This window comes from Trifolium pratense, linkage group LG7 (genome assembly GCF_020283565.1).
Source record: "Trifolium pratense cultivar HEN17-A07 linkage group LG7, ARS_RC_1.1, whole genome shotgun sequence".
Lineage (NCBI taxonomy): Eukaryota > Viridiplantae > Streptophyta > Magnoliopsida > Fabales > Fabaceae > Trifolium > Trifolium pratense.
Window position 1 is genome coordinate 11183639 of NC_060065.1, and position 22580 is coordinate 11206218.

Sequence of the window (22580 nt, forward strand, 5' to 3'; positions counted from 1 at the left end):
GTTCATGCTGGCTGGTTTTTTGGATGGTAGTTTTAGCTTATGCACTGACTGGTGTTGTTTTTTGCTGCTTGGTGTTTTGGCGTGTTGCCTTTTTTTTCTCTTATGGCTGGTGTTGTTATTTGTATTAGGCTTTTGTTGTATTATACTTTAATTTGGGGTGTAGCTTTCTTGGATGACTTGTTGGTTCCCTGTGGCTACTGATTCCGTTTTGCTCGTTTGCTCCTCTTGTACTCCTTGTTTGAGAGTAGCTTAATAAATTTTTCCTTTTTTTTAAATAAAAAAAAACTCAGTTGGCAGGTACATTGCATTATATATACAGGGGTCGAGGTTCGAATTTCGATCATTCTACTTATCTACTTTAAGAGTTGAATTTCTAGCCACTAGAATACTTGAAAAAAAAACTTCAAATAAATATAAATGTAGCAATGAACATATGCAATCATTCACTAGTGCACATCACACCACTCGTGGGAGGCGGGACATCAATGGAAGGAGTGAGGTAGGACGTGGAAGGTGTGCGGAAGAGATTTCTTGTTTATTTTGTTCAGGATTTTAACTTTTAACATTTAAAGTTTAAAATGGTAGTCCATAAGTCCTAGCTTAACTGACAAAAAATGTCGAAATTATTAGGCCGAACGTCGTGACCCGGGTTTGAATCCGGGATCTCACAGTTATGTGAGTTTATTTTTAGTGAATTTATCACTTCATCTAAGACAAAAAAAATTTAAAATGGTAAAAAAGAAAAAGGTACAAAACCCAAGGCATGCTTTGGTTCACACGATTGATCTATCATATATTATTTGTAGACCGCATTTCACTCCTTTTAAATATTAGAAATGGTTAAAATAAAATAACAAAAATTTCATAACGCTATCTTTTTCGAAGCTTTCGAATGTACACTACAAATTTCACACTTGTAACACTCTAGTGCTAAAAAAAGGAATTTCGGTAATTTAGATTTTGTCCACGAGATAAATAATAATTAAGCTAATGTAAAATTCTTACAAGGTAATTTTATTATGGTCGGTGGCGGAACCAGAAAAAATAATTTGGGGGACCACAATTTTTTTAATATATAAATTAAATATGAAAATAATATTATATATAATATATTGTGCAAAAATATATGTTGGTCAAATTTGTGTTCAAATAAGATTTTTTTAAGCAAATAAGATGTTATGTTCATATTTATATATATTTTATTTTTTTTTGGTTTACAATGAGCTGGGGATCGAACTCAAAACCTATTTATATACGTTGGTTCAGTTAATTTTACTCAATATTATAAATTCAATTAGGTATGTGTTATTTTTGGACGAACAAAATCAAAGTTCATTATTATAAAATTAAACTACATAAATAAAAATAATACTCTACGTATATATACAGAGTGAAAATCATCAATAATAGAATACAAACTAATATTTGCACTAATACTTTGAACTAATATATACGTTGAGTTTTTTATAGTCATTAAAAATAAACTCTAAACAAACATTTACATTAATATTTATACAAATACTTGTATAGAATTTCTTAAAATCGTCAATAATATATTTGAATTAATAATATAACTATAAAAAAATTATTTTTTTAGGGTGGAAACGGTCGTGGCCACCCTCAGACCCACCCCAGGTAATTTTATTATGTATAAAGTGATTAATATTTGAAGTGAAACTTGAGTGTGGTCCAGAAATAGAGAACAACCACACGACACCATCGCATCTATTTAGGCTAAGGTCACTTCTCTTGGTGTCCTTACAAGAAGGTGGTTCCCTTTGTTGTTGTGTTGCCAAATTAATACAAAATGGGGTCTCTTCTGTCTTTTCTGTTCTCTCCAAAAAATTATTCTGTTTCCATATATCGCTGTTTGCATTTGTGCAAACTGGGACCTACTTCATGCAATGCTGACTAAGCTACAGATTCCCTCTCAATGTATTCTCTTCATTATGATCATAAACAACTAGTTAATTAGATGCAATAAGACAATAATTCACTATTTTCTAATGAATCAGGTTCTCAATTATACTTTCTTTTTTTGTGAAATCATTCTCAATCAACATTCTTAGACCATCTTTAATGGTGGGTACTTATTTTTTTAAGTACTAGTACCTAATAGGTACTCTTATTGGTGCAAAACACAAAGAGTACCTATGAGTACCTAATAGGTACTGGTTCTATAATAAGAAGTGGTACCTATTTTATTTTTGTGGGTCCCATTTATAATGATTCATAGTTATTGGTGGAATGTGTTATTGGTGGGACCTATTTAAATTTTTTTAAGAGATTTGGGTTGGAGGGATTGAGTACTTATTAGATACCATTAATAAAAAATTATAAATAAGTGATGTGTACACGTGGGGTCCAGTTAAGTACTCAAAAATGAGTATCTCCATTGTGGATGGTCTTATGTGTCTAACTATCCTATGATAGAGGGGGAGAAAAATCTATGACCTGGACACTTTCATAGACACAAATTCAAACTTTCAAATTTAGGCACACATACATACCTAAATAAAATTTAAAGATAAAAAGATTAATTGATATTGATTGATGTGACAAAATTATTTATGATTTAATTTTTATCTTTGATGTGTGTGCCTATATAAAAAAGATTTAAGGTTGTGCCTATAGTTTCTCTCTTTTCATGCCAAATTATATATTAACCAAACCCCATCAGCCCATCTGAATTTTATTGCCTATAAATTTTTAATTTTAGTCCTTCTCAAAAAACAATATTCATTTTAAGTCTTTATTTGCATTACTAGACCCTTACCTGTGCGATGCACGGGCATGATGCGATTGTTTTTATTTTACAATTGCATAAAACTGAAATATTAAATATTATCAAAATAATAATAAAATAGAGAATCCAAGATTCAAAAGATTCATTTTCTAAGGAGAAGTGATGTGACATTGTAAGTGACTGATGTGGTTAAATGAATGTTTAAAGATTATGGCTTACTTTACATGAGTAACAAAATAACTATCTAAAATTTATATATATAGGAGTAATACGATATATCTCCGCACAACATATAAATCTATTTCAAAACACACAAAGGATTGGATGAAAAGATATGTGACAAAATCTAAGTCACACAATTGACATATAAATAATGACAGAATTAGAAAAACTCAAATAAAACAAATAAAATTAAATTGTACATACCTTTTAAAAATATTCCAAATGGACATATGTGAAGAGCATCAGCCTCACAGTTCAGTTCTTTTGAGTAAGAGATGATGACCCAAAACCTAAAATAAAAAATTATAAACATAAGTATATCAATAAAAAAAAATGAACAAATAAAAAGGTAAAGGAAAGTAAAACAACTATTACATAATTCAATTAAAAATAAAGTATATATTATTTAATTTGTATCATAATAGAATATGAATACACATATACAGTAGCACTTAACTAAACCTATAAATGATGTGCAACACAAAAGTTGAATGTATGATCTGCAACAAACAAAAAATGTCAAATTCTCTTAATTTTATTTGTTATGCAAAAAGTTAATTTTTGCAAAAAATAAAATAACTACAACAAATCATGGTTTTAGAAAATAACATAAGTATTTATATCTGATGCACAAAAGATGAAGAGGCAAAACAATGGAAACATAAATTGCACATATAAGATATGAAAAAATCTATTCTCACATTCAGCCGAAAAAACAAATGGTTATCTTGTTAAGCACATATATGATTGAGCATCAGAGGATGAAAATATTTGTTTCTAACATTCGTAATGGTTAGTTAGGAAAATATGAATAGGATACAAATTAAAACAATTGTAACCTATATATTAAAATATTGGTAGAAGAGTCCAAGGGATGAAAATTGAATGGTGACTTAAGAGATGAAAAATATATTACCGAGAGTTACAAAGTTAATTAGTGTGTATTTTTGTATTCTCCTTATTATAATATAGTAAGCAAAAGTTATTATATTCGCCAAAAAAAGTAAAGGCTAAGTAAAGGTTTGAGTGAGTGTGTATATTAAAAAACCATAAGTATATAAATGTAGAATATGAAAAGTATAGAGATGACAATAATAATAATAATAATAATAATAATAATAATAATAATAATAATAATAATAATAATATAAGTAGAAATAATGTGGTAATGTAGAGTGATTTAATTGGATTTAAATGGATGATGTGGCTAAATGAAACAATTTGATTGGTCTAAGTGGATTAGGGTAAGGAGAACTATTTAGGAACTAGACCCTTACCCGTGCGATGCACGGGTGTGATGCAATTGTTTTTATTTTACAATTGCATAAAACTGAAACATTAAATATTATCAAAATAAAAATAATAATAATAATAATAATAATAAAATAGAGATGTGATAAAATCTAAGTCACACAATTGACATATAAATAGTGACAGAATTAGAAAAACTCAAATAAAACAAATAAAATTAAAGGGTACATACCTTTTAAAATTATTCCAAAGGGACATATGTGAAGAGCATCAACCTCACAGTTCAGTTCTTTTGAGTAAAAGATGATGACCCAAAACTTAAAATCAAAAATTATAAAAATAAGTATATCAATAAAAAAATGAACAAATAAAAAAGTAAAGGAAAGTAAAACAACTATTACATAATTCAATTAAAAATAAAGTATATATTATTTAATTTGTATCATAATAGAAATATGAATACACATATACATTAGTACTTAACTAAACCTATAAATCCTTCAAAAAAAAAACTAAACCTATAAATGACGTGTAATACAAAAGTTGAATGTATGATCTGCAACAAACAAAAAATGTCAAATTCTCTTAATTTTATTTGTTATGTAAAAAGTTAATTTTGGTAAAAAATAAAATAACTATAACAAATCATGGTTTTAGAAAATAACATAAGTATTTATACCTGATGCACAAAATATGAAGAGGCAAGATAATGGAAAGAGAAATTGCACATATAAGACATGAAAAAATATATTCTCACATTCAACCGAAAAAACAAATGGTAATCTTGTTAAACACATGATTGAGCATCAGGGGATGAAAATATTTGTTTCTAACATTCGTAATGGTTAGTTAGGAAAATATGAATAGGATACAAATTAAAACAATTGTAACCTATATATTAAAATATTGGTAGAAGAGTCCAAGGGATGAAAATTGAATGATGACTTAAGAGATGAAAAATATATTATCGGGAGTTACAAAGTTAATTAATGTGTATTTTTGTATTCTCCTTATTATAATATAGTAAGCAAAAGTTATTATATTCGCCAAAAAAAATAAAGGCTAAGTAAAGGTTTGAGTGAGTGTATATTAAAAAGCCATAAGTATGTAGAATATGAAAAGTATAAAGATGACAATAATAATAATAATAATAATAATAATAATAATAATAATAATAATAATAATAATAATATAAGTAGAAATGATGTGACATTGTAGAGTGATTTAATTGGATTTAAATGGATGATGTGGCTAAATTAAACAATTTGATTGATCTAAGTGGATTAGGGTTAGGAGAACTATTTAGGAATTATATATATAGATTATATATATAGATAGATAGATATGAATTTTAGATTATGTGAAGACTATTTTGAAGGCTAAAGTATCTATTTTTTGTAATTCTTTTTTTTTAAATTAGTGATTATCAACTTTAATATTTTAGAGGGATTAAAATCATCATTAAATTTTAATAAGACTAAACTTAAAAGAATGTGACTTTTAAAAGGACTAAAATTATCATATTTGCCTGTTTTCTAAGAGGTCACTTGATTGAGGATTTGTTCTTCAACTGAGAGGTACTCAGTTCGAGACCTGACACCAAGAATGAAAAAAAAACATCATATTTAACCCTTATTTAAATTTTTTTTTATTTACTTTTCATTGCAATTGAATATAGATCCGTCCTATTTTTATTTGTGCAAGCTAGCAATATTTGATAGGATAACTAAATTTTGTCGAAATCTTCTCATGGGGGTCGTTTGGTCCTTCTCCACGCTATCTTGTTCTCGCTTCCGATCGATTTATTACTTTCCTTATTCAAGGTTCTCATCACATGTATTATTTCTATTATCGAATCTCTGTTTAAACCTTTTTTGTGGGGGGGGGGGATAAAGAGGCTAGGAAGTATAATGGATTCATAGAATAGGGTGTGTCTAGATAGGAGGAGTGGGGGTCTTGGTGTTAGGAATGTTAAGGAGTTCAATGTGGCATTATTGAGTAAGTGGTGTTGGCGATTAAAAACTGAGAGAGATATGGTTTTTGTAGACATGTGTTAGCTCATGGATATGGGGAGGTTAGAGTAGAGATTGAGCCAGGCGGGAGGAAGACTTTGATATGGCTGGACATGGAGTTTAAATTGGACAACAACACAACTGTCAGCTAATGCGGCAGCGCTAAATCAGCTTCTTGCGGATGCATGTGCGACCTGAACGGGGATGAATTGATAGAAGAAAATGGATATAAGTTTTTTTGAGTACATAATGGATATCAAATTCTATGGGAACGTTTTCGGTTAGTTCAACTTATTCTTTACTTCAAAATATGGTGGTCACGGATATAATTGAGAACGGTGTTTTAAATGCATTGCAACTTAGGCTATGGATAAATGATGTGCCATTGAAAGTAGGAATGCTTGGTTGGAGGTTGTTATTAGCAAAAGCATTAAAACGAGTCGCATTGAAAAAAGTTAATTTTTAGGTTCAATAATAATTATTGAAAAAAAGTCAAAATTCATACTCTCTCGCAAGGTTGTTAGAATCGGACCGGTCATCAAACCAGCGAGCTCACTGGTTTAAGGTTCAATTGGTCGGACCGGGTTCAATCGGGATCGAACCGTTTTTAATTAAATATATATTTTAATTAATATATAAATAAAAATATATGAATAATTGCTCAATATTTCATAATTTCACACATTAAAAAGATAAAATATCACAAGTCAAAATAAAATAAAATTTATAATTCAAACCAAATGAAAAACAGATGAAAAACAAAAACATTTCCTATTCCTACGACGTCGTTGTTTTGTTTCAGTTTTTTTTTTTAAAAAAAAGGTTAAAACGACGTCTTCTTGCCCTATTTTTTTTAGGTTGGAGGTTGTTATTAGCAAAAGCATTAAAACGAGTCGAATTGAAAAAAGTTAATTTTTAGGTTCAACAATAATTATTGAAAAAAAGTCAAAATTCATACTCCCTCCGTCGTCGGGAGGAGATTGTCTACAGTCACATGATTGTCCAGTGAAATTGAGACCATCAGATTGTAAAATAAAAGAAAATAAAAAAATAAAAAATAATTTAACGGTGGATATGGGAACTGCACTCCCTCCGGTCAAATTTTCACGGGAGGTAATCCTCTCTCCCCTTCGTCCCACAATGAGTGACCCATTTTGAAAATGTACACTATTTATATATCATGGTTTGACCATATTTTTCTACTAATAAATAAAAATAAATATTAGCATATAAGATGTTGTTGGATTCTTCTCGATGAGTATTTTCAAAATATCAAATTTTAAGAATTTTTACTATTATACAATTAAAAATATTAATCGTCAAAATTATGCATCGGCATATATAAAACAGTCAACTAAGTCACTCTTTTTGGGACGGAGGGAGTATATAGATATTTTTTCCATTAAATATTTTTCTTTTATTACTTGAACATCGCTTCTATTAGCATTTAAGTTTCTTAATTTCAATTTTCAAAGCACTTTTAGGCATGAGATTATTTTCGTATCTTCACATGAATATGTCATTATTGAATTTTGTATTAATTTTCTTAAACAATTCTCAACTACTACTACTTGTTTAACATCATCAAGTGGATAAAAGTACCAAACGTTTAAAGTGCCCTATAATTCATGCACAACTGTTCGTGATTTGAGTTGCTTGCAAGTTGAATCCGTTTGATTCGGCGGAAAGGATAAAAAAAATGCTCCAACTCTATTCCATCACCGTGAAGTAAAACTTTAAATCTATCCATGATATCTGCAGGAACATTTTATATGCTATATGGACAAAAAGCAGCGGCATATCTTAGATGATAAAAAGTCGTAGAATATTTGATATATGTTATAGTGTTGGATTCTTCACTTCTGTATTTAGTATGTCGGGATTGGCTGTTAGATTTCTTAAGGATCAATACACACATTGTAATATTAGTATGAAATTTCTACCGTCGTTAGCTATTACTAATCTCTGTCGAGGAATTTGTGCGACACACGAGGTGGATTCTGATTCTCCCTTCCCAACCAAATTTTCTCTAGTACTTGCTTAAGGAGACCAAGACTCTTACACTTAAACCAATTTATTGTTGATGTATATTGTTTATCTCTAAAACTATTGGTTTCTTTTATGGGTCATGTTAAACAGTGCACAGGGTGCACTTGTTAAGCATACCAAAAATAGAAATAAAACATAAAGTTAATGTTGATAAAAACAATTTTTTACACTTTCAATGCATTGAATGCACGAATTTGAAGACAAAATTTCCTTATTTATGTGTTTAACTAGTGCATTGGGTGCACTATTTAACACTTTCCTATTTATATTTATATATATTACATAATTTAATTTAGTAATGTGTTTTGTTATATTATTTATATATATATTACATGGGGCTACAACTTTTTTTTTAAGAAAATCAAAATTAGTGACCGATTTAGCGATTGATTTTTTTATAAAATGATTTTTTTTAAAATTAAATAAATCAGACGCTATAACCAGTCACTTTAGTGTTGAGTAATGCGTCGCTCGTTGCGACGTAAACTCAGTCTCTAAGCCAGTCTCTGAGTTCGGTCGCTATTACGGTCACCAAGATTAGTCACTATTTCGGTCCTACAAAATCAGTCACTATTTCTAGTAGTGATTGTATATAACATGATGCTTAAATATCAATATAACTGAAGAATCATAACATTAAACACCGAAATGAATTACTTATGATTCATTGTTTGTCTTTTCAACTTTACTTGTTGTATTGCGGTGTAATATAGATATTATAGGCCTTGGAGCTCCAGTTATTGTATCAATGGCTCTCACACAAATGAACCCTATATAAAATATAAATGGACATCACATATTGTGTTCTTGTCATCAAGTAGGAATTTATACATTAAGCAATTGATATTGTTTTCTTACCTTTCCAACACAAGTTCTTAATTTGTTCCATTGACAAACCTGCATTGATATTTGATAGAATAGTTATTATAATTATTTAAGTAAAGTCAAAATATTCAAAGTTTCTTTTTAATACTATAGATCATATTATTACTATTTGATAAATAAAGTCAAAATATTCTTTACTTAAGTAACGGTTTTGTGGAAAATTTTAATTATTATTTGTGTTATTTTCAAAGTTCAAGCGACATTGATTGTTTTGTCAAAAGTATTTAAACTATTTATTGCAGAGAGAAAATTAAGTGAAATAAAATAATTCTACTAGTGGGCTATTGCCCTCTCTTGTATAAAAACAAAAAAATCAATGTTAATGTGTGCCTACGGGCACATGTTAAGGAGATAAATGCGAAAATATTCTTTTGAAAACTGTGTACTCATGTTTATTTACTAGAATCGAAGTGTATCATATGTCAAAAAAAAATATGAAAAGTGTATCATGTTTATTTACCTCTCGTTATTGATGAAAACGAGGTACCAAAATATGTCATCCGTCTCTCTAGATTCCATATCAAATTTCGAGGAACATTGATTGGTTGTATCATTGAAGCATAGTCAGCAAAAACCTACAATAAAATATATATATTATTTTTCAAGACATCATGTACCGTACTTTATGAGCCAAACATATACAATGGAGGTTTAAATTATTTCACCTCATTGACTTGAAAGTATGTTCCATTCAAGGGAAAACGCGCTCTCATTGCAGTTCGGCATGGTATCTGTTTAATATATTATTGAATCTAGTAACACTTTCATTTGTAAAACATGGTGTTCAAAACTCAGCAGCAATTTCATAGTTTAACTTACCAGCAGTGTTCCAGGAACGGTTTGACTTTGACTGTTCTCTTCCTCTTGCAAGCCGGTCTTGCTTGTTTCATCCGAGCTTTCTAATTCAGCTTTTTAAGAATACAAAAAATGTAGGTATTTGTGCTTAATACTATTTGTGTTCAATTAGTTTTCACTAATTTTATAGTGAAATCACATATGCGTGGAAAAAATTTTTGACACAATTTTTTAAGGAATGTTTTCTTGGGTACAAAGAGAGAATGATTTTAATATATTAATTATTTTTTAAATATTACATATGAATATGTCATATGTGGTTCAATCTAAACTTTCTTCTTTTTTTTATTTGAGTTTAAGCTTATATAGTAAAAATAATTTTGGTGCCCCAAAAAACCTTGCCCAGTTCTAATCATAACTACAATTAATCCTACTGATTTGTCTTAAAAGATGAAAAGTTAATATTGAATATAGTACATCCTATACAAAGGACAATTTAGTAATAAGTATACACAAAATGTAACCATTAATTATATTATCAATTTTTCTTAATGTATGTGAAAAGTGGAAAATGACATATAAAAAGAACGAATGGAGTACCTGATAACCATACAACCAGTAGATAAGGGGAACGATCATCTGGTTCTCGTGGAGCGCACTGTAAAAAAAATTAAAATATGAATAAATATAAGTTGCATGTGTATATAAAAGCTTACTGTGATTGTTTTGGTACCTACCTTTGCTAGGAGAGGGTGATTATCTGGGAGGACATAACTGAACAGAAAAATGAAAGAAAAAGCTTAAGGCACAAAAAAGTGAAAGAAAAAAATGTGTAAGGCTTGGCATCTAAAGAATTAAGTTTAAGTAATTTCTTTAAATTTAAAATATCTATATGCTGTTAAAAAATGCAATAATTAAACTAAACTATAATTTTAAATTTCAACAATTGTTCTATAACAATATGATATAAAGTTATAAGATAACAAGTTTGCAGAGTTATTCACAGGCATAGCATACGATTAAGGAATGAATGGTATCAACATATATTAATTAAATAGAGATAAAACATCATCGAATAATTTGATAATATTAAGAGATCTAAATAAATAAATAGCATCAGACTATACGAAAGTGAAAAACTTACACCAAGCGCTCAGTTTTCAGGCGGCTAACATTTTTCATTTTTAGTAAAGGAATGTTTGCAGCATCTTGACTTAATACCATAGCTGATGATGTATTCATGCCATAATCAAACTCTTCAAAAGAATTATCAAGTATATTTGGCAAGCATGGTGATTCTTGATTGCTGAGGTTGACTATCATAATATCCTCAATGTCTTTAACTTCATTAAGCTCTTCATCAAGCTCTAAATCTAAAGCAATGTCTTCAGGTTCTGGTGATGCAGGCATCTCAACTATAGGCTCACGCTCCTCAGTAATGAATGTTGATTTAGAGTTGCTTAGCAGATCAGAGTATGCATTGGATACAATTGTTTGATCTGAGGGCGGTAAAGCAAGTTTTGTCCTGCATATATATATATATATATATATATATATATATATATATATATATATATATATATATATATATATATATATATATATATATATATATATATATATATATATATATATATATATATATATATATATATTGCATAGTCTAATTATACCAAAGCCAATCTTAAAGGCTATAACCATAGTCTAATAAGATTAATAGATTACAACAGATTAAAAAGATATTTACATATTACACTCAACATGGCGGTGCTTTTAGAGACAAGGTTGGTGCTTACAATTGTCTCAAAAGTTTTTTGTGATAGGTTTAGAATAGATTGTTGTATATTTTAACTAAGTAATTTATTTTAAAGTTAATTATTGTATAATGATTAAATTAATTACTTTTAGACCAAGTCATAACATAGTACACGTTTTGTTTAATTCCTATTTACTTGGTTTTTAATCCTAGTTATTAGGATTGGAGGTTATGTTTGGTACTATTTAATAGAGCATGAGTATATTATATAGAGAGATATGATTGTGTGGGACGAGAAAAAAAAAAGGGGACTTACTTCTTCCTTATGTTTTTAAACCCCACTATTAAATTGAGAAAATAATTTTTCCTCTTTCACGTACAATTGAGTTATCTTCCTGGATTACATCACCGGAGAATAGTAATATCTTGCCAGTTCTGTCACCTCGGATATGATTCATATCCGGGAAGGACCTGTTGAATCCCGGGGGATTTGCGCCTATGCGGCGGATAAATCCTTAAGGACAGTGCGATCAGCACGCCTCAGGTATTGTTCCATAGTTCACTATTTTGCAGGTCATTCATGGTTGGTTTGAAAGTTCATGGTTGGTTATGTTGCTGTTGACTAAATCCAGAAAGATAAGTTCTACCATATCTATTCTTAATTTCATTATTATTACTTTATATAAATATGTGATTTATTATTGTGATTAGGTCCAATTTTTACGACAATCTTAAGGATTTATCTTTTTATTAATTAAACCCTAAATTGCTAGTTTCTATCGAGGTAGCATTCATCTGGACTGAGGACTAATTTTAATGAAATGAAGAGGTGAGTTTATGTTACAAACGGTGATGTTGTAATGTTCATACACGAGAAGTGCACTCAAAGAAAAAAAGGGCGTCATGTGTATTGAAGGAATTGAACGAACTCATTTAGCTTCATATGAGAGAATGTGGTAAAACAACCAAGTAAGTGATTGCAATTATGTTTAATATTTTAATTTGATTGTCACAATTTTTTATGAGCTATTGTGTGTGTACTAGTACTGATAAAAATGGTTATTGTCTACAAACTTTCATGAGAATAGTAAAAAATTCAGAATGAGAAATTATGCAACTTGCATAAATAAGTATTGGTCCTTTTATATGTTACAACGGAGAACAAGTTTCAATTATTATTAATTTTGTGTTTGTGAGTTAGTGAGAAAGATATAAGAAAGACTCCCTATTTGATAGAGACTTTGACAACAAAATTTATAGATATATACATGCCTAATATATTGATGTGCTGCTGAAGTTTTTTACCAATGTATCTTGTGTGATGATTATCATTATTTCATTTTATTATTAATTTTTGGCTTTTGTCTATACGTTATAGTGTTATAAGTCACGAGACTTCAATAATTTAAATTGATGCTGAATTGATATTGGCTAAGTTTTCTCTTGTGATTCTAATAATTATACAATTCTGCCAAAATAGGATTTAAACTGAGATCATGATGTTTCCACAATAGTTACATGAATAGAATGGAATATATGATAGTAGTGTATGTATCTAAACTGTGACTTCTAAACTCGGTGGTTAACATTTTGCTGTGTTAATTAAACAATTCAATATTTATATTGTTCACTAATGTTATTCAAGTGAAGTGATGCAGTGATATTTGATACCACCGAAGCATGTAACCTTGTAGAGTTGAAAGCAAATTGAGGAGATAATCTTATGAGTTTAATTGTTGTGCACCGTCGGTGTAATTTTTTTTTACACATACATCCAATTACGCGTTGCCACATTATTTAATGAATGTGACACATCATGTGTTTTTAATTACCATACATGATGTGTCAGTATATTATTGGACGCATGTGCAAAATAATTTTACACCGATGGTGCATATAAATTAAATTCTAATCTTATTGAGAAATTTCATGACATTGAGGTATTCATAGAGATGCCTATATACTATGTGATAGAAAGTTGTCGCTTAGAAATATTCTAAGTAGACATGTACATGATTGTGATTCATGAAATATTTTGAGATATCATAAACTATAATATGGTATATTGTGGATTATCCATTGTAATATAATAATAATACAATGATGTATACGAAATTGTGGAGTATCCATTGTATTAGAAATACAATGATGTACGTGAAATTGTGAATTATCCATTGTACTAAAATAATACAATGATGTTTAGTGAAATTGTGATTATCCATTGTATTAAAATAATACAATGATGTTTGGTGAAATTTGTTTATGAGAAAATATATCACTATGTGTGGAATTATAAATTGTCCTTATTGTGGGGCACTGTCGCTTGAAATCATTCAAGTAGACTTGAATAAAAATCCACAAATGAAGTCACATTTATTCAATGTGGGGTGTCGCTTAGAAAGTATTCTAAGTAGATTTATATAATAAATTTATAATTGGAGATGAGCCAGTGAGATAAATCTATAAGTAGATTTATTTTATTGATGAATAAGTTGTCGCTTAGTAGCCATCTAAGTAGACTTGTATAAACTTATTGTGAAAATCGAGTTTATTTTATAAACTTATGAAAATATGAGATTGATTGACTTTGAGACGTCGTAGTCAATATTAGTGAATTGATCGGATCCGTTGACTTAACCCCTGGGAAGAAAATTGATAGGAATGAATATGCCACTGGAAAACGACAAGTAACGGGAACCCAACCTTTGTGATTGGAGATCCCATGAAGAAGGTTCATATGGGTAAAAACAAGTTACTTGTTAGTTATGTTAGCACTAAAATTATTTTGTCCATTTTCTATGTGTTATGATAAGGGCTATGAGAAGTGCTAAATTAAAATTAATTTGAGGGGTAAGCTTTAAAGGCTTTTAATGGTTACCATAAGCCCTTATGGGTGGTGTATGGTTGTAGCATACACTAGATGGAATCACCTATATGAGTGTCAAGTGGGGCCGCTTGCATGAGACCGTGGCGGGTCTCTAGAGCACTCATGAAAACCAGGCACGCGCACGGCCTATTTCGCGCAACACAGCGGCAACAGCAAGAAATGTGGGGGTGTAATGCGATTGATAGACCACTAACATACGCAAAGTTTCATTGGTTCATATAGCTTGCTACACCAATGTTACTGTGTGTTAAGTACTATCAGTCTAGCACTGGTTCATATAGCTTGCTACACCAGTTTGATGTATTACATCAACGATGTTAATCTAGGAAATGATTTTGAGAACTCTTGTACTTTAAAATAAATTGTGGGGGATTGTTGTATATTTTAACTAAGTAATTTATTTTAAAGTTAATTATTGTATAATGATTAAATTAATTACTTTTAGACCAAGTCATAACATAGTACACGTTTTGTTTAATTCCTATTTACTTGGTTTTTAATCCTAGTTATTAGGATTGGAGGTTATGTTTGGTACTATTTAATAGAGCATGAGTATATTATATAGAGAGATATGATTGTGTGGGACGAGAAAAAAAAAAGGGGACTTACTTCTTCCTTATGTTTTTAAACCCCACTATTAAATTGAGAAAATAATTTTTCCTCTTTCACGTACAATTGAGTTATCTTCCTGGATTACATCACCGGAGAATAGTAATATCTTGCCAGTTCTGTCACCTCGGATATGATTCATATCCGGGAAGGACCTGTTGAATCCCGGGGGATTTGCGCCTATGCGGCGGATAAATCCTTAAGGACAGTGCGATCAGCACGCCTCAGGTATTGTTCCATAGTTCACTATTTTGCAGGTCATTCATGGTTGGTTTGAAAGTTCATGGTTGGTTATGTTGCTGTTGACTAAATCCAGAAAGATAAGTTCTACCATATCTATTCTTAATTTCATTATTATTACTTTATATAAATATGTGATTTATTATTGTGATTAGGTCCAATTTTTACGACATAGATTCACCAAAACAAATAATCTACATCTACATTCTACACAAAACTTTCCTAGAAAACATACCTGAATTGTCAAAGCTATTTATTTATTTATTTATTTCCCTTAAGCATGAAGCCAAAACGTATTCTCCAAATTTAATAAATAAATGCAACACATACCTTGCAAGAGAACTTTTATAATGTTCACACACGTCCTTCATTGGACAAGAATTGCAATTCGGATTTCTCTTTGTGCAGAAAACCTACAAAATGTTTTATGATGTTTTTGATTTTCTTAATAAAAAGGTAAAAATATATGATTCTGAATAACTTTAATATGTACCTTTCCAAAAGTTATCAACTGATAATGCAATTCATACCTATACAAGGCAATAATATCATGTGTAAGATATGTTAACCTAATACAAAGCTCAAATAGATAAAAAAAAAGTTGCTCAATAATTACAATGTCTCGTGATCAAGCTTGCATAGTCTTGGCCAAAGAAATTGTTGAATTTTGTTTGAATCTGGAAAACTGTTTCAAAACAAAATATTGTGATTAATGAAAAGTGATATACACAATAGTAATAAATTAATAAACTGTTTGAGAGACTTACATCTCTAAATTATGTATTTGAATATGTTCTGGTAATGGTTGCAGCGGAACCCATCCCAAACGTACAACAATTCTTGCAACATTTACATCCACCTTTCAAAATTGACAAATCTTTTATAAGTAAAAAACATGTGTGTCTAACAAAAATAACTCCATTCACTGTCTTCTTATATTCTTACCGGAAAAGCAACATGTTTAAGAGCTAAAAGCCTTATACATTCCACACTTTTCAATCCCAATCCATATATGTCCAAAAGATAATCCCTATAACATGAACAATTTGTTTGATTAAAAAAACTCATGTTGATGCCTAATAAAGACAATTTACAACAAAAAGAAAAAAGAAAATTTGCAAAGGAACATAGATGTTTAGACTTACTTTACTTCCTTTGGTTCAATCTTTCTTAGCCATTCTAAATCCATCCTTCCATCCGAGTCCTTTATCTTGTTTAATGCAGCCTACAAATATATAATGTAGTAATTATAATTACCTCAATAATAACATTTCAAAAGTTATATGTATTATTAACAACAAACTAAATATTTCTGTACCTGTATTTTGCCTCCAATAATGTGTTGTTGCCCACGAGTATTAATAACTGCAGCAATGTCATCAGGTTTTGCTGTTCTTACTGCTTCGTAATCAATAGAATCCCCATGATCACGGTGTCGATGACTTTCAATGTTCTTTTTTCTTAGTTCAGCCCAGTGTTGTCTCTTCCTTTCCAATAGGATCCTATTTTCCTCTTCTCTCTCTTCTTTCTTACTTTTTTTTGTATTAGGAGTTTGTTTCATACCAAAATTCAAGCCAGGAGAATCTGAGTTTCTCTCCATTCGTTGGCTTCCTGATCTTCAATCTCTTCAACGTTGGTTCGTTCACGGCTAACTTCGGAAGAGTTTAAGTTTTTCTCCATGGGACATGAATTATTTTCAGTTTCGCTGTCAACTTTAGGAGCTGAAAGAAATAGATTGTTGCTTTGTCCACAGCTAACTGATTTGAGAGGGAACTTCACAGCAAGTGCCATAAATGCATTGCTACAACATAAGAGTGAATATTAATATTCAATGCCAAATAAAAATTGGGTTAATTAATTATCTATTTATAACTTTACCTTGACAAATGGTCAGACACATTTTGAGTTAAGAAAACTCCAACCATAGAATCCAAAACAGAACCTTTCCACGGTGTGAATCGTCTGTCACCTACAAAGTTTATGAATCTAATTATAATCACAACTTTTAAAAAATCAACAACAAATTGGTGCATGCATTTTACAAATATTTTGACACGGAACAAAGAATTTCTTACTAGAAATTAACACTAACAAATATAGTCATATTTAATAAAAAATTCGTTAATAATGATATCTTCGCTGAGAAAAAAATTAATATTAGGCTATAAAATTTTGCACTTCCTTAAATTCGTCTAATTCAACTTATGGAAACTAAGTCATCATCAATTGTAAGATTGAAAACATTATCTGACATTTTTTATTTTAAAACTTCTCAATGCTAATAATAGAATATGAAATCGACAACATTATGTTACATTCTTAATTTTTAAAAAGGTTTTTTCTAATTAACCCTCACATAAATTGAGGGTATGTGCCCTATGATGATGTGGCACCAATGAAATTTATCCACATTTATTTAAGTCAAACATAATTAATTTTTTACCATAAAGTAATTTAGACTATTTTTATTTTTATTTAGTTATATTTTATGTATTATATTCTATGAATTTATATTTTGGACCTAATTACTTCTAATTTGTTTGCTTCTTCTTCAAATTGTATTACGTCTCAAACAACTTTCTTCTTCGCGTAAAAAAAAAACTTTTTTTTTATTGTCAAAAAACTTTCTTCTTCTTCTTAATGCTTTCAATCTCTGCTGCAGCCTCCACCACCGTCATGATAGCATTCTACGGCTCCTCCGCTTTTGTGTTATCCGATGTCAATCTTTACTGCAGTCTTTGCCACCGATCTATCGGATTTCTTCAAGATTCTAAAACTTATGATTTTCAATTTCTTAGATGTTATGTTTTTTAGCGTATTTTTTCCTGTTTTTTTTTTTACTTATTTTTTCATCGTCATTTTGTTTTTGTTTTCTTTGGTTGTCCATATCGGGAAAAAATTGAAAAAAAAATAGTTTAGAGAAGACAAAATGAAATTAGGAGAATGTAATCAAGAAAATTGATCCAATTTTTTTTTTTTTTTTTTGATAAGCAGAAAATTGATCCAATTGATTGGCCACTGAGTTAAGAAGAATTTGATTTATGATTGTTGACTAATAAGGAATATAATTCAATATTTATTACCATATTATTGAAAATTCAAAACTCAAATGAATCGAATTAATTGCACCAAGTAATGGGTTACAATGAGTAAACCGTCAAATACCCTCTTAAATTTTAAAATTCGTCAAATACCCCATGAAATTTGGAAATAGGCAAATACTCCCTGAAATTTTAAAAAGTCAATCAAATTGTCCCCTTGCACTACGAGTCAGAGTCCACGCCAGAAGGCAATTTGGTTGACTTTTTAAAATTTCAGGGGGGTATTTGTCAATTTCCAAATTTCAGGGGGTATTTGACGAATTTTAAAATTTCAGGGGGTATTTCACAGTTTACTCGGGTTACAATATGCAATAGACACGGGTTTTGTAAAGAATGATCTAGTAATAAATAAAAATGATTTGTTTTGCCTTTCCATAAAAGGAAATAGAGACTAGGTATATCAAGTACCATACTCTTAAACTTGCACTATATCAAGGAAATAGAGACCATTGTTGGGAAACAATCACACGGAAGCTTGATCGATCACAAGTGCGGTCTACCTAAAATTTATCCGATCAAAATGAAAAGGTTCGACTATTTTAGGAAGACGAACTAACTCTTGAACTTGTTTAGGGTTTAGGGTTTAACTATTGATCATAAGTAAAAATTTAAATAGTTCATCTGAACTAAAAGAAAGGTCGGACCATTGTCGCAAAACAATCACACAGAAGCTTGATCGATCACAAGTGCGGTCTACCTGAAATTTATCCGATCAAAATGAAAAGGTTCGACTATTTTAAGAAGACGAACTAACTCTTGAACTTGTTTAGGGTTTAACTATTGATCACAAGTAAAAATATAAATAGTTCATCTGAACTAAAAGAAAGGTCGGACCATTGTCGCAAACCTAAACCTAATTACTTAACCTAATTTTTTCCCCTCTTTTTTCTAAGATCGACATCATATCGACCAACGTTAATCTATGCAATGATTTAAAGAGATTGAAAAAATAAATACTATATACTCCCTCTGTGTCAAATTACTTGTCGTTTTAGAAGGAAAAAAATTTAAGAAAGTGTATTTTTGCACTTAATTTCCTATTATACCCTTATTTTAATTCACCAATAAGCTTATTTTGTTTTTTTCCACGCACTTTATCTTTCGAAAATTGCTTTTTTCCCCTCCATTGTTTCCTCCAAGGCCCCCCAAAGTGACCATTTTGACCCTATAAATGCGTTTGGACTCTAGAATCCGAAATTTGTTTGTTATGGTCCATACAATCTGAAATCAGTTTAAACAAGCAATTGGCTGGTTATGCCTGCCTTGTACGTGATGTTTTGCCCAGGAAAACCTGGGTTTGGACTGTACAATCCGAACGTCCTTATTTTTAACGGTTTTGGAGTATGGAAGCCGAAACTTGTTTGATATGGACCATACAATCCGAAACCAGTTTAAACAAGCCATTGGCTAGCTATGCCTGACTTGTACATCGTTGATGATTTGCCCAGGAAAACTTGATTTTGGACTGTACAATCCGAAATGCTTTGATTTTTAAAATTTTGCATCATTTCGGATTCTACCAACCGGAAACGCTCATATTCGGTGTGTAGGATCCGAATAGAGTCTATATAGCCTATATTTCAGAAGTTGCACTTTCATAACCACTTGGACACTCAATTGGGAGCTTTGGAGATAGGGCGATTTTTTTGGCGTATCAGAGACTTGAAAGCAACGTTTATTCACTCAAAGAGGGGCGCAATACTCAATCGGAGTCATACAAGAGGTAATAAGCACTTTAAACCGTTAATTTTTTCAATTTTCATGGTTTTATGATTGCAGTCGCGTTTGGCTCATACAATCCGAACCCATTTCGGATCCCACATGCCAAACTGGACAGCTTTTTAAAATTTTGAAATTTATTGTGATAGGTAGGGTTTGTGATGGCCGAACCTCCGTTTGAAATGAAACCGAACATCGATGAACCCGACATTGCACAACCTAATGTAGTTGAACCCGCAAATATTTTGGTTAACATGCATAAGAGCAAATTCCGAACATGCATAATGTTGGCCTGTAAAACTGTAAAAAAATTCTGCAGAAAACTTGATTTTGGACTATACACTCCAAACCTGTAATTTTAGTGACCATTTCGGTTCGCATGATCCAAACCTGTGATTTTCGTGACCATTTCGGTTCGCAGAATCCGAACATAATTGGTTTTGGATTGTAGACTCCAAACCAACGTATAAGCACAATTTTCGCCCCCCCCCCCAAAACGTGTTCCCATCTATAATTGGCTTGTTTCGGATCCCACAAACCACACATAATATATTTCGGATCCTAGGATCCATAGCTTCCTAAACCCCCCAAATTCAAGGTTATTTTGGGATTTTTGGGGGGTTTAAGAGGAACATGGGGGGCGAAAAAAGCAATTTTCTTATCTTTCCAAATAAATTTAATATGTTATGTACCAATTTTTTTAAAAAACAAACATTTTTTTTTTGAAAACTTAAAAAAACAAACTTTAATTTTCCAAATATATAATCTTTTACGGTTTCAACTACTCCTAAATATTTGGAATTTACATGAGTGACTTAGATAGCTAACAATTTTTTTTTTCTAAAACGACAAGTAATTTGAAACGGAGGGAGTATTTACACCGGAATAGCATGGATTATTTGATTTGATTTTTTTTGAAGCATTATTTGATTTCATTTAATAAATGTACAAGTGGAATTGTATATTTAAATTAGAGATATTAGTTTTTTTTTTTTGTTGTTTTTGTTCTCTTATTATTTTTATTTAAACTAACATTGATTTTTTTTTTTTTTTACTAATAACATTGGTATTTTAGAATCAATATATAACATTTAGAAACAAGCATTCAATGATCAAATTAATTCTAATTATATTTACACATAGTCTAAAATATAATTAAAGAAAACTAGTAACATAAAATATAATTAATTGAAAATAAAAGTAGTCAAAATAATTTATGGTAAAAAATTAATTATGTTTGACTTAAATACACATGGATGAATTTCATTGGTGCCACATCAGCATAGGGCAACTACCCTAAATTTATGTGAGGGTAGAGAAGTAGTCACCTTTTTAAAATTGTAGATACTAATAATAGAATATGAAATTGACTAGAAGAAAACATACCTTGGATGAGACACATTCGATGTAAGAACATATTAAACCTTTTCTGATAGAAATCCCTTGTCACCTTCCAATACTGCTTCTGTTCATCACTTTGATTAGGTTCATGGTGTCCTCTTTCAGCAAGAAGCAAATTCGATACTCTTAACGTCTCTTCATCAAGTATTACGTCAACTCTAATTTTTTTTTTATACAAAACTAATTCTCCCGATTTTTTGCGAGCAACTAGCTTATTGGGCTTTAGATGTTTTTGTTTCTTCAAAGAAACAATTCTCTTGATAAGAGATTCCATTTTTCTACTAGTTCTAGACATTCCGTCACACAAATCTGTCCAACATCTTCTCTTCCTGATAAAATTTGTTGACCTCTTCCCCTTTGCGGAAGGAGTCAAGAGTTTTACCAATTGTATTATTTGGCTTCTAACTTTTTTCCGCTTAACTAGAGTTAAACATGACAATGAAGTCTCAATTTCATCCTGTTCAACCTTTGAATGGTTGAAATTTTCCAAAAATGGAAGAGAATTGTTATCTCCATCAACAAATAATGGTCGCTGACACTTGGGAGTCTTTCTTCTGACATAAGTTTTCAATTGCTTCGGAGTTGCAGGTCTTGGAGTGTTGTTGCTTTCAGCCTGGGATTGCTTTGTTCTTTTGGGAACTTGAGACACCACTTTGGGCTTAGGAGTCTTTCTTCTGACATAAGTTTTCAATTGCTTCGGAGTTGCAGGTCTTGGAGTGTTGTTGCTTTTAGGCTGGGATTTTTTTGTTCTTTTGGGAACTTGAGACACCACTTTGGGCCGATATTTCCTCCTTTTAACTGGTTTTTGCAGCTCATCATTAACATCCTTTTGGCTATTCTTTCTTTTCTTTGAAGACGATGGTGGACATAATTCGACATCTTCACCTGTATAATCAAGCAAGCACAT

The 22580-nt window shown here is 30.4% G+C and overlaps 1 protein-coding gene across 1 annotated transcript; it reads right to left on the reverse strand.

The window, feature by feature from the left end:
• Positions 1 to 8718: 8718 nt before the first annotated feature.
• LOC123896951 (protein ROS1C-like) lies at positions 8719 to 22580 on the reverse strand. The gene is made up of 18 exons (XM_045947401.1): positions 21659 to 22580; positions 17331 to 17421; positions 17038 to 17253; positions 16771 to 17002; positions 16598 to 16677; positions 16398 to 16482; positions 16220 to 16311; positions 16069 to 16137; positions 15946 to 15982; positions 15783 to 15865; positions 11105 to 11485; positions 10698 to 10734; positions 10561 to 10618; positions 9985 to 10073; positions 9831 to 9896; positions 9626 to 9740; positions 9139 to 9177; positions 8719 to 9050 (listed from the first exon to the last, which is right to left on the reverse strand). The coding sequence occupies exons 1-18, from the start codon at positions 22578 to 22580 to the stop codon at positions 8938 to 8940; spliced, it is 2805 nt and encodes a 934-aa protein (XP_045803357.1). The 3' UTR covers positions 8719 to 8937.